We start from the raw sequence: 12,297 nt of genomic DNA on the forward strand, positions 1-12,297 counted from the left end.
GACTTTAAGGTAAAGCAGTAAAAATACTCTCAATAGTGTATGCTGTAACTGATACTGATTTGTTTTAAGTGAGACTTTCTTAAGTGGCTAAGATATGTTTTGTTGCTGACCCCTCCACAGCAGTAGATTGTATCTCCAAAATTAGGCCGAGCAGATGACGTCTACTGGTTGCACGATACTATATGCACGATATTATTGGCATGTCATTGGTATGTGCAGATAACGACTTAAAAATGAAATACTGGCATCGGCCCGAAATGAAATTTTCTGCGGATATGGCAGGTCAGCAGGAAAAAGCTTTAATTATGTCAGTCGAAATACGTCACATTAGTCCTGGTTTTGGCTATTCTTAGGATTGTTTTAGGTAGAGTTTCCTCAAAGTCTGTTAACTTGGATGATTTTAGTTTTGTTTAACATTTGTTACATAAAAATACTTTTTTTGAACATGTAAACTAAAGTAATTTTCATGTTTTGCCTAATGATTGTGTACATTTTGAAAAGCATTTTATTTTATATCTGTTATATCTATACGTCAGTGAGCCATCATGATAAGAATAGGTGTAACATGGTGATTTCACTGTAGGAGAAACTTGATAATCTCTGCACTTAGATGGAAAAACAAATATGCATATAATGGTCAAAATGAGGCAGAAAATATATAAAAATCCAATATCGTGCATTAATACTACTGGTAATTTACCGTATATGCTTACGTACCCCACTTCAAAAAACGTGAACTATCCCTTTAATGCCCACTCTCATTTGACCTAACCTAACACTTGAAGTACTTGAAATGGATTTTAAAGAAAATGATCCCTTTTACATTTCTACAAACATTTCTGACACAAACAGAAATTTGCTGCTGGCTCAGTAAGTATTTAACGCTTCCACACAAAACGCTGCTTATTATGTGTAACAGACATGTGGAGGTTTCATTATAACAAAAACGTCTTCCTCTCTCCTCCTGACGGTATTTAACGGATGCGTTCTCATCCTCTGATTACTTATCGCATGCACACAGTGATTTAGAGGCCTGTCGAGCTGGGACGCGCTCGCCGTGACAGTTTCTAGCTCGATGAATAATAGCTAATTATACGCAACATCCGTTTCACCAAGAGTTACTGCACAGTTATTTAAAAAACAAAACGTAAAATATCGATCAACAGCTCTGAACAAAGCAGGTATTTTCTTTCTGCTCACAACAGGTCAGATTATCACAGTGTGATATTTTGAAAATAAATCCTAGTTCAGTTTTAAAACCAGTGTGATCAGTAGTTCACATACAGAGAAAAATCTGTAAACATTTCTTTGCTGGCTGTGCCTGAATTCCAGCGATGGTCTTCGTTGATGATGCGGGGAAAGGGCGAGGATTGCGTCCTCTGGTTAGTACACGGTGGTGTAGTACGCGGTGATCTCCTGCTCGTTTCTCTTGGTCTGTTTCAGGAGGATAATGGTGCAGACCAGGGCAATAATCTGTCATGCAGACACAGAAGGAGGAGGGGAAGTAAAGAGCAGGGATGGGACAAAGAGCTGTGCGGTGACCAAACTGCTCCCTGCGCCATTATCACCTCTAAGATCCAAACAGCCACAGAATGAGTCAGTGTGGGACAGGTACCAGCCCGCGCTACCAGTTTGCATGCAGCTACACAAAGAGAAGCTTGTGCAAAGTTAAAAATAGAAAAATGGTTAATGAGGGATGCATTAAAAGGAAAAATCCAACCCTGGAGGTATTTTTTATCTGTAGATATACAAAATAATCCTCAACACCTGAGCACATTGGTTGATTTCTTGAGCAACTTAAGAAGAAAAGAGCCTAAAATAAAAAAATAGAAATAGTAAAAAAAATAAAAGGTAATAGAAAATTACATAAAAATTCAAACAAACACCAAAAAAGTTAAAAAGAAAAGAGGATATGACCTTAAAAAAGGGCTTGAATAATGATAACATTTCTGTAAAATTCTGATAATATATATAAAAAAATCCTGATAATAACAACTTTAGTTTTTATACATTTTCCCTTTAAAAATAAAATATAATTTTCCAAATCTACATTTGAAATTGGACCAATCTGCTCAAGATTCAAAGGTTTTAGATACTCGTGAAGGTGACTGAACGCAGCTCAAGAAAAGTGAAGTCGATCCAGGTTTCAAAGGGTTAAAGGAATACTTCTTACCTCCAAATGACCATTTTGTATATCAATTACTAAGTGTTTCGTTATAATCTTAAAAAAATAAAATAAAATCTCACATGCCTGCACGGTGAACAAATCCACAAAATGGAGACAATTCAATATATTTTGTTATTTACCCTGTTTCACGTTGAATTCGATAAGAAATTTAGTATTTTTGTGGTTTGCTGGTTTCAAAGTACACGTTAGTATGAAAACTGTTATAATTCAGTGTATATTTACTAAGCTACGCTGTTGGGAAGAAAAATACAGCAGGACAGAAAAACTCACCTTTATTTTAGTCATTTAGAAAAGACACACTTTTACACATTTAAAAAAAAAAGTGGTGTCCAGTTTCAATTACAGTAATAAAACCTGCCTTTTTGCTTTTTGTTTCAATAACTGATAATAAAAATTCTGTAATTCAATGATATTGCAATTTCTTCAGAGACGGTTATCATGGTGTGAAAATCTCTAACTGTAATTGATATGTAAATAGTCATTTGGCATTGAAGTATTCCTTCATATATAAAAAAATAAAATAAAATAAGAGATTCAAATGATTTGCTGGGGAGGATACATCTCTGGGACATCGATAAGAACTGTCAGTTTCCAGCTAATGGAAGAGAGAGCATTTGAGCTCAATGATGCATAACTATTGAAAATTTGTGCAAAAAAAATTACGTTAAAAGGAAATTATTGCTCTTTAAATTAAGATATTTGTGCTGACATTTTGCCCACTGTAGCTGTGTGTGGAAATATTGGCATATTAGAATTTGACCAAAAATTTGTGTGAATAAAACAAAATTTGCCAAATAAAAAATTGTGCTTCAAGTCTTTAGGGTGGATTTTTCCTTTTAAATGGAGCTGAAAACACCATGAAGTGACCACACCTTGAGGAGAATGGATAAAAAAAATGATAAAACCAAATGCGTATTCTCTATGACGAAGCGTTGTGAATAAAAAATCAACACAGCATGAAAGTGAGAGTGAAACGCGGCAGGAAGGCACTAAGACAGAGCCACAGGGATGTTGGCCGCAGACAGGGGGGTGAAGACGACCGGGTCTTGGTCGGGGTGCGGGTAGGACGTGGAGACGAGCTGACATGGTTGAGCGTTAGCCAGGACGGGGGCGGACTGAGTCAGGATGATGTACTGAGCAGATGCGCTGGACTGACGGATCTTTTTGCTGAGAGTCGAGCTGCAAATCAGAGCTATGATCTTTGGGAACCGATGATGGGAAATATGAAAGAATGCAGAAAAAAAAGGTTTTTAAAAGCAAGACAGGGGAGGAGTGTTGATTGGGAGACAGAGGGGGTGCAGGGTGATTAGACTTAAACTTTACTTAAACAGGAGTTAAAGACAAAATAAAGTTTTTCAACAGCGAAACACTGAATCTTGCTGTTTTTTCACCGATATCAGTCTTGTTTTCCTCACATCCGTCAGTTTGGACTTGATGCTAATTAAATGGTGTTAAGTTTTACAGTGTGTTCTGTGTTGTGTAAACGTATGATGAACAGCACTGAGTGATTTTAATTTGTCCACTTTTGTAAGACACATAAAAGCTTTAAAGTGAACAGTGGGATATTTACTGATTGAGTTTTTGTTCTTTAATAAAATCTTGAAGTCTCTCCAGCTTGTGTTAACCACAGACCTTATTTTAGGCTCAAAACCTGTTAAAAAAACATCACATTTTGGACACCTATGACAGAGTTTTAGGGCTACATTATGGTAAAAAAAAAAAAATGTTGAGACTTTAAGAATAAAGTCGCAATATTATGAAAAAAAATATAAGGAGAATAAAAGAATAGTTTTATGAAAAAAAACTAGTCATTTCATGAGAATAAACTCTTAATATTCCAAGAAAAAAACTCATATTACAAGAATAAAGCCACAATTTTACGAGAAAAAAGTAATATTAATAAAATAAAATTAATAAAAAATGATGTTGTTGTTTTTTTTTAACGAGAAATGGGATATTATTTTATGGAAATAAACATATTGCTGGCAAACCATAAAACAGGCACGAGAAAATATATATATTCCAACTTTTTTCTCAAAATTATGATTTTATTCTCAAAATCAAACTTTCTTTTCTGTAACATGACCTTCAGGTTTTAGGACTCATTACTGGGGTTTTCTATTGAGAAGACTGAAAATAGCAACACAGCCTGCAGAACGCAGCGAAATCGCACACTGATACCGTCACATACCGCATACCCCAGTGAAACTTCAGGAACATGTGAAGATATGAAAATATAGGTATCGCCAAAACCCAATTCAAGTATATAAATACGCAGCATGCATCACATTTACTTACCAAAAGAGCTCCGGTTCCAAGAAACAGGCCCATCACCAGCTGCGCTTTGCTGTCAAAGAAAGTGATGATGGTCGCGGGACAACTCTGAAAAAGACCGAGACAGGAGACACTCTTTCGTGTTGCTAAATCAGAGTCTACGTAGTACAGCAGTACAGTAAAGGAGTTCATATACTCTCAGGTACACTCTGTTGTAATAGTCTCCTAAGTGAAAACAGATAATTACTCAAATATAATTGACACAAATCCCAATTTCATTTGCACAGTTCTGTTTTTTGGCACCAACTTACAGCCTGAAAGAAGCCTGATGGGCAGGTCTGCCGAACCACCTCCACCAGTTTGATTCCAGTCACTCCACAGCAGTCAAGCTACAGAGGAGAGAGATTAAAAACACTTAAAATTAACAATCATGCCGCTGTAATGTGTGATTTAAGACAGCATGCCGGCATTGCGGAAGCAAAATTAATGGGTGAGATGTAACATCTGCAGCGAGTTATAAACAATAACATGGCAATAACAATCTTTAATCGTCCCTGTTATATGACGGCTGATCTCATCCTCTGCTCAGAGGGTAAGGAGCTCCCGAATCTCATTGTTTTCTCAGTTTGTGAACATTTACAACCATTGCTCTGCCTTGAGTTAGCTGCTAACTGCTGTCAGCTGCTTTATAAATCTCCAGATTGGTAGGTTTTGATAGATCTTGATAGGTTTTACTCATAGTGAGCCATCAAAACATCAACCACACCCCTAAATATGTGTAACTTTAAGCCTTAATTAAATTTAAACGGTTGAGTTATATACAAATTCACCCCTGTACAGCTGTCATGAATAGTGAAATTATCTATAGAGACCAAAAACGGTTTTTGTACCAGGCTGTAAACATGTTTATTTCTGCTGTTAAGTTGGCAATTTTAACTGGGGGTCTATGGGGATTGACTCACTTTTAGAGCCAGCCTCTAGTGGCCATTAGGGGAACTGCAGCTTGTGACACTCCCATATATTTTCACACAAAATTCATTTGATTATTTATTTTATATGTATTTATTTTTTTAGTAATTTAAAATTAAACACTTTAGGTTTCCAAGTTTCTATAAAATGAAGTTCAGATCACATAAAAACTAACAACAGTTTTGAGTTAAATTGATATGCATTAAATGTTGTGCTCACCGTGTTGTGGATGAATGTGAGTGTGACTCGAATGAATGGATCTCCTCCGCTGGTCACGTACAGAGTGTACATATTAGAGTAGAACTCTGCGAGGTTCAAGCCAACCTAATAATCAAAATTAAAACAGATTATCATGATTAGAAATAAAGGATTTAAACTGATTTTTTATTTATTTGTTTCTTCTGTTCTTTCCCATTAGCCTCTTACCTCGTCCCTTTTGGTGTAGGCGAGCACGCCAACGACAACTTCAGCCAATATCAGGATGGTCAGAAGGGCCGAGAACTGAAAGGAGAGGAGGAGGTGAGTAAACCCAATTTAAACATCTTAAAGAGATACAAGTTAACCCTTAATATTACACACATTTGTATCACTCTGTGCACAAAATGGGCTTTAAAAATGATTATACATTAATATTATTTTGTACTTTCATTAAGCTATTTTATTTCTAACCAATGTTGTGTAAAGTCCAAATAATAAATATCAAATATTCATTAATTTTCAGAATTTTAACCCTCTAAATGCCAGGTTTTGTCATGATTCCACTATGTTTTTTTACATGAAACAAAAAAAAGTTATTATCAGTATACTACATGCAAAGTAGATTATTATTTTTTGATAATTACAGCCTAGGACACATTAATGATTAGCAGCAACACTGATTTGCCGCTCTGCATGCAAAATGTGCTTTTAAATAACAGGCTATAGAAAATATTACACATCAATATAAATTTTTACTTTTATTGAGTTGATTTTTTCAACCAACACAAGTCCTAATCATAAATTTCAAATATTTATTAATTTTCAGAATTTCAACACTTTAAATGCCAGGTTTTTGTCACGATGCCATTAGGTTTTTACTGAAGGAAAAAAAACACACAAAAAAATATTTTTAAAATACTACATGCCAAGCAGATTTTTTTTGTTCCCACAGCCTGGGATATGTCAGTGATTTGCAACAAAAGTTGCAGTTTAAATGGGTTTCATGGCACGTTTTTTGCACTTAGCAATATGATTGTAACAATTTTGTTTACACAGAGTATTTAAGACTTACTGTAGGAGCTGAGCAGGAAATTCAAAGCTTTAACAAAAATACAGTCTTACCAAAATGTGTGCCATATTCATGAACACAGCCAAAGTTATCAGAAAATGAAGAATTAAAAGTGTGCACCTAACAGGCCCTACAGGTTAATAAACTGATAAAACACACAGGAACAGATAAACATAACCATTGTTCCACCACTCCATAACATTTTACAGATTTTTGCTCTGCAAGTGTCTTTGCTGCATTTCATTTCTATGTTGCAAATCAGTTTTAAACTGGGTCAAGGCTTCTTTCTTCCAACCGCACACAAGCCGTCTCAGTGTGCCGCCTTTGTGCAGTGTAACAGTTTAGGAATGCCATCGGACTTTCCTAAAAGGACACTGAGATCGGGCTATGAGATGAAACTAGAAAACACCATCAAACTAGAAATTAGAGGAAAATAACTGACACAAATTTCTGTGTTTGATTTTTCTGCTTCATGGTTTCTTGTAACCACATTGTCATGGGGTATGATTTAAAGAATTTTAAAATAATTAATCGTGTTAGTTGCGGAGAGCAGGATGAAAAAGTCCTAAATGAAGCCAAAGGTCAAAAGTGCAGATTCCCAAAGATTCAGAGAGCTCAGCAGAGGCAGAGCTATGAGTAAATAACGGATCTTTTTACATTCCCGGGTCCTCCCTCGCATCCTTTAGTTTCCTGCCGCTGTGCTGCGAGGGTTTCTCAACATAAAACTGACAGTTTCGATTCTTTGTGGTTACAAAAAAATTAGTCTGCAGGTTTCAGGAGGTGAAGTGATAACGATATTGAGCACTAAAATAAAAATTAAGCAGAAGTGAGAGATAAAGTGGTTCCAAGAGATAACCGGCACGAAGAATTACAACTCCTCCATATAATTCAAAGCACTGGTTTCCAACTTGTGCAGCCACTGAGTCCAGATTTCTCCTCTGTTATTAGTTAAAGGTCCGCACATAAGAGAAATGACCACATATTCAATTTGATTTGACCAAATGGAAATAAAATGTAGGCTTAAAAAATAGTAAAATAAATAATAGTAGTTAAAATGAGGGGCATTTCTGCGATTTGGGCCAGCAGGTTTGGAAGACATGTTTTCTTTTTTTTTCTTTTAAGAAAAAAAATAGGTGATTTCTTTTCCTACAATTTTTTATTGTTTGATTTTTAAAATTTATTTATTTATTTATTTATTTTTTTTTTTTTTTAGCTTTTTTGTACTTTTAAAACCCTTTTTGCTTTTTTCTTTACTCTAAACATTTTTAGCATTTTTTTTTCTTCAAAAACATTGTGATGATTTTTAAAATTTTCCCACTTTCCTTTTGAATTTGACAGTTATTTACTTTTGTTTTAAAAAATTGGGCAATTTTTAAAGAAAACATGCCTTCCAAACCACAGAAATAATAACTGCCAAAATGACACCATTTATGACAGCCAGAAACTTTAAAAACAGAAATTGTCATCGGATTTTCCGATTTCCGTCGGTCATTGAACACATCATGAGGCAGAAACACTTAATACATTTCCCCAGAGTCACTCAGGGAGGCTCAATGGAAAAATAAAAACTTATAGCTTCAAAAGAAACCCAGTCAGCCAGTATTTCACAAACTTAAAATGGTCTCGACAGTCCATTCAAAGTGGATGTGCGACCCACTTCTGGACTGTGACCCACCAGTTGGGAACCACTGACCTAACGAGCATAGGCACTGAACCGTAAGGAGTGACTTATTTTAAGTCTGTATTACATAAGCAAACAAGTGATTTCAGCACAATTACAGGAGCGACAAAGAACTCAAAAATAACAGGAAACAACAGAAATGTGAGTTCAGGTTTGCGGCTCTCTTATCTGAAAGATAACTGTTAACACTTGGCCTTGAATGAAGGATAAGCTTCTGTCTCGGGAAGAAAACAACTCAGCCGACTCCTCAAAGAGCCCCACCTCAGTTATTAACGGTGTACGTGCTGATCCTTTGAGATGCTCACTTGCACTTGGACTAGTAGTCTAGTGACCTTTTGTTTTTTCCTGGTTCTTGATTTTAAAGACAAAAATAGACAGATCGGTTCAGGTGGAGGTGGTTTGTTCTGCTTTCGGTCAGGTTTCATGTTTCAGTCTTTTGAGCTGCTTTGAAACTCCGACAGACGGCTCAACTTACCCAGTTTACCTCCTCTGATTAGCACCGAAATGTCACGGCTGAATATAACTGCTAAAACTGTGAGTTTTTAGCGTTTTTAGCTACAGTTGGTAACTTTTACGTATTGATGATTGACTGAATTTGAAGAAATTCAAAAAACAATTGAAAAGAAATTGAAGATTCTCTTGAGATGTTTAGTTCACAAGAAACGGACAAACGAAATATGCCTCTCGCCATGGCTATCACTGGCACAAAGGCCTGGATAATCGTTTTCCTCTGCCTCCTCGTTGTGCTTCCAATGGCCTTTGCAAAAACTCTGCACATGAACAACAACCACCGATCAGACCCGAGGAGTCCGTAATGCAGCTGTCAGTCACTGCTTGCCTGATTCTCTCCTCAGATGCTTTCAGAAACATATTTTAATGTACTTTTTAGCTGTGAAATGATAAAGTTTGCTCTGGCTGATGGGTGGTGCTTTGTGTTGACTCAGCTGTTCTCAACATGGCGGCCGGGTCACAAATGTTCTCATTTAACAGCATAACAGTACACCAAAATGTGTTTTCTGAAAACGTCTAAGAGGAGAAACGGGCAGACAGAGTCTTTATTCATATTTGATCTGCGCTGCACAGTTTGACCGCAGTTCACGAGGAGTGAATTGTTTACTTTCATAGTTTCATCGACAAAAACATACTTACTATAAAAGCAACAACTGTAGCTTTCACCAGTCTGTTGATGATCTTTTTTACTGTGTGATTAAATTCTCTGGATGCTGGTGAAAGAAACTTCAGTTGTTTGTCTCATGCAGAGAAACTTTTTCAGGCCTCTTTGAAACCGCACCAGACTTTGCAGGCAGAAAAAATTAAATGAAAGCCTCGGCTTTGTTGCCTTTACATTAATTCTGTGACTGCAGAACTAAGAGAGCACTGTGGCACTGTACCATATGTTTATTTTGAACCCTTAGGGGCTGTTTGGTGCATTATAAGTGCTTTTCATTCTTCACTTTTTTGATAATTCTGGCTGTGTTCATACAATTTTTTGTGTTTTTTTCTCCGCTTAAACATTGTGGCATCACAACAAAAATCTGGTATTTAAAGGGATAAAATTCTGAAAATGATTTGATATTTATGATTAGGATTGGTGTTGGATAAAAACAATTACTCAATGAAAGTAGAATATCCTAATGTAAATACTGTATTTTTATAGCCTTATTTTGAAAAGTGCATTTTGTGTGTGGAGCGGTTTGAGTGTGAGTATTTGACAATGCACAAAGAATAATAATGTATGAAATTCAATGTTGCTGCTCTTCAATGCTGCTAATCAAAAAAATGGGTTTCGATTATGTAAGGCAGGCTGCTGCAATCACGCAACAGGAAGTTAGTGTGTGCAGACGTCTTACCACTTGCAGAGAGCATCTCTTCTCGTTGCAGGCGCCGTAGTCTCCAAACACCACCACGATCAGCATCACCGAGCCCAGAGCGATCAGTATTGTCACAACTGATGACAGAGGCACAGATCTGTGATTTAATGTTTATCAGGCGCAAAATATCTTCATGCAATTATTTTGAAGAAATGACTAAAATGTTTTCATAGCATGCATACTGACTCATAACAAATGCACTTGAGTTGAGAGCCTCTACTTCGAATATGGGTCTGGTGCTGTCGCTGAACCTCAGCCACAGGCCGAGACCCAGAAAGACGAACCCAACCACCTGCAAAACCACAGAAAGGAAATATAAACCCACAGCTCACCACAGACAATCCCGACAAATCTGACATTATTTCACTTCTCCCATACTGTGGTTGTGTCAAATGTGATATTTTTAGGGGACAGCTGAGGAGGACTGTTTAATCTATGTTGTGCAGGTGAACTGACAGGAAACACAAAAATAATCTTTGAGGGAATTAAGTGTAGAATGAGACAAACTGAGAGGACAGCTGAATAAACATGTCAAACAGGCAAAATAAACAGAAACGCAATGCTAGAAGACAGCATGGAAAGCACGAAAAGAGCAGGTTAAATAGGACGTGAATGAATAAATGTTGTATTTACTTTGGTTTCCTTTCATGCTTTTGGGCGGCTGCCAGAGTTCATGCTCAGCAGAAACGAAACCAAAAAGAGGCAGACTGAACTTGCAAAACAACCTGACTCTATTCTATGTCTCGTTGAAGTTCGGCTTATAATTAACTTTCGTTCAAACTAACTTTTAAAAAAAAATTATTAATAGGTTTTTTTCCCCACTTTTTACTAATTTCTTGCCAATTTTTTAGGCATTGCTCATTAGCTTTTTCCCATGTTTTTGACAGAACTAAGACCAAATTATTTCCGTTTCTAAGGGTTGACTTTCAAACATCAAAAATACGTTTTTAAAACCTGAAAACTAATCTACGGTGGTAGTAGGGGCCAAGCGCCTACCCACACCAAGTCACTCATGTCAAATTAATTAAAATAAATTAAATAAAATATATTAAAATTAATTAAAATACATTTTTTTTAAAAATCCTAAGTCACCCTCCAGCCACCACCTTCCTCTGAATGATTAAAGATTAAATAACAGTCCCTATGGAAGGGAAAACACGTTTTTATTATTATTATTTTTTTTTATTTTTCTGTTATTTGACACTTACCGCAAAGATGAGGTTGAAGATAAAGAGGATGTATTTGCAAAACACGCCACATCCGTCCAGTGCCATGATGACCTGCGGGGTTTTGTTTGCGTGGACTCGAGTCTGTAAAGGTGCCAAAAACATGAATGACATCATCACTTCCGCAGCTCTGTTCGTGCCACGCGATACAACAAAATACACGCATATTACAACCTCCTCGGGTTTTACTAAGCATGTATACGTCGTATTAAACAGTTGTTAATACGTATTAGACATCTTAACGACGCTAAATCTTTAAAATAAATTTTAAAAAAAAATAAAGTAACGAGATAGCCGTTATAAACACGACGTCAGTTGCAAATAAAAGAAATACCTGAATTTGTTAGGTGATCTCGCGGTCTGTCCTCGCGAAGTTAACGGTCAGAAAACATCCACAGGTCACAGTGTTACTGCGTGCTCTTATCACAGCCTCAACATACGTGAAACCCCGCCTCTCTGAACTCGCTCTTTCATTTCATTGGCTTAGAGGGGTGACTGACAACACGTGGAACCAATGAGCAGATGGTGTCGCACAGAGGGGAGGGGCCACAAGAACAGACAAAATGAAACTTAAGGAAACAAGAGCAACTGAATAGGTTAATAGGCTTATAGTTATTTATGTCATGAATGACAAGAAAAATTTTTTTAACCTGATTTGATGCGAAAACAAAAATCACAGTGATTAAAAAGACAAATGCAAGGCCAAACACAATCCTACGTTGTAAAATAAGACTTTGTTAATCCCAGATCAGGGATATTCACAGGCTACAGCAGCTCAGCAGTAAGGAGCAAGACAAAAACAAGTACAAAAAAAAAAAAGA

At 36.5% G+C, this 12,297-nt stretch overlaps 1 protein-coding gene across 2 annotated transcripts; it reads right to left on the reverse strand.

The window, feature by feature from the left end:
• Positions 1-479: 479 nt before the first annotated feature.
• zgc:65811 (uncharacterized protein LOC393524 homolog) lies at positions 480-11,541 on the reverse strand. Of its 2 annotated transcripts, none has more exons than XM_042504352.1 (8): positions 11,459-11,541; positions 10,437-10,542; positions 10,230-10,327; positions 5,858-5,932; positions 5,651-5,755; positions 4,774-4,851; positions 4,487-4,570; positions 480-1,473 (listed from the first exon to the last, which is right to left on the reverse strand). In XM_042504352.1, exons 1-8 carry the CDS (start codon positions 11,522-11,524, stop codon positions 1,384-1,386), a joined length of 702 nt encoding a protein of 233 aa, XP_042360286.1. In that variant the 5' UTR covers positions 11,525-11,541; the 3' UTR covers positions 480-1,383. The 2 variants fall into 2 exon arrangements, with proteins under 2 accessions (XP_042360286.1, XP_042360285.1); XM_042504351.1 differs by lacking the exon at positions 480-1,473 and adding an exon at positions 2,818-3,387.
• Between the last annotated feature and the right edge of the window lie 756 nt (positions 11,542-12,297).

Source organism: Plectropomus leopardus, chromosome 17, assembly GCF_008729295.1.
Source record: "Plectropomus leopardus isolate mb chromosome 17, YSFRI_Pleo_2.0, whole genome shotgun sequence".
NCBI classification, from domain to species: domain Eukaryota; kingdom Metazoa; phylum Chordata; class Actinopteri; order Perciformes; family Serranidae; genus Plectropomus; species Plectropomus leopardus.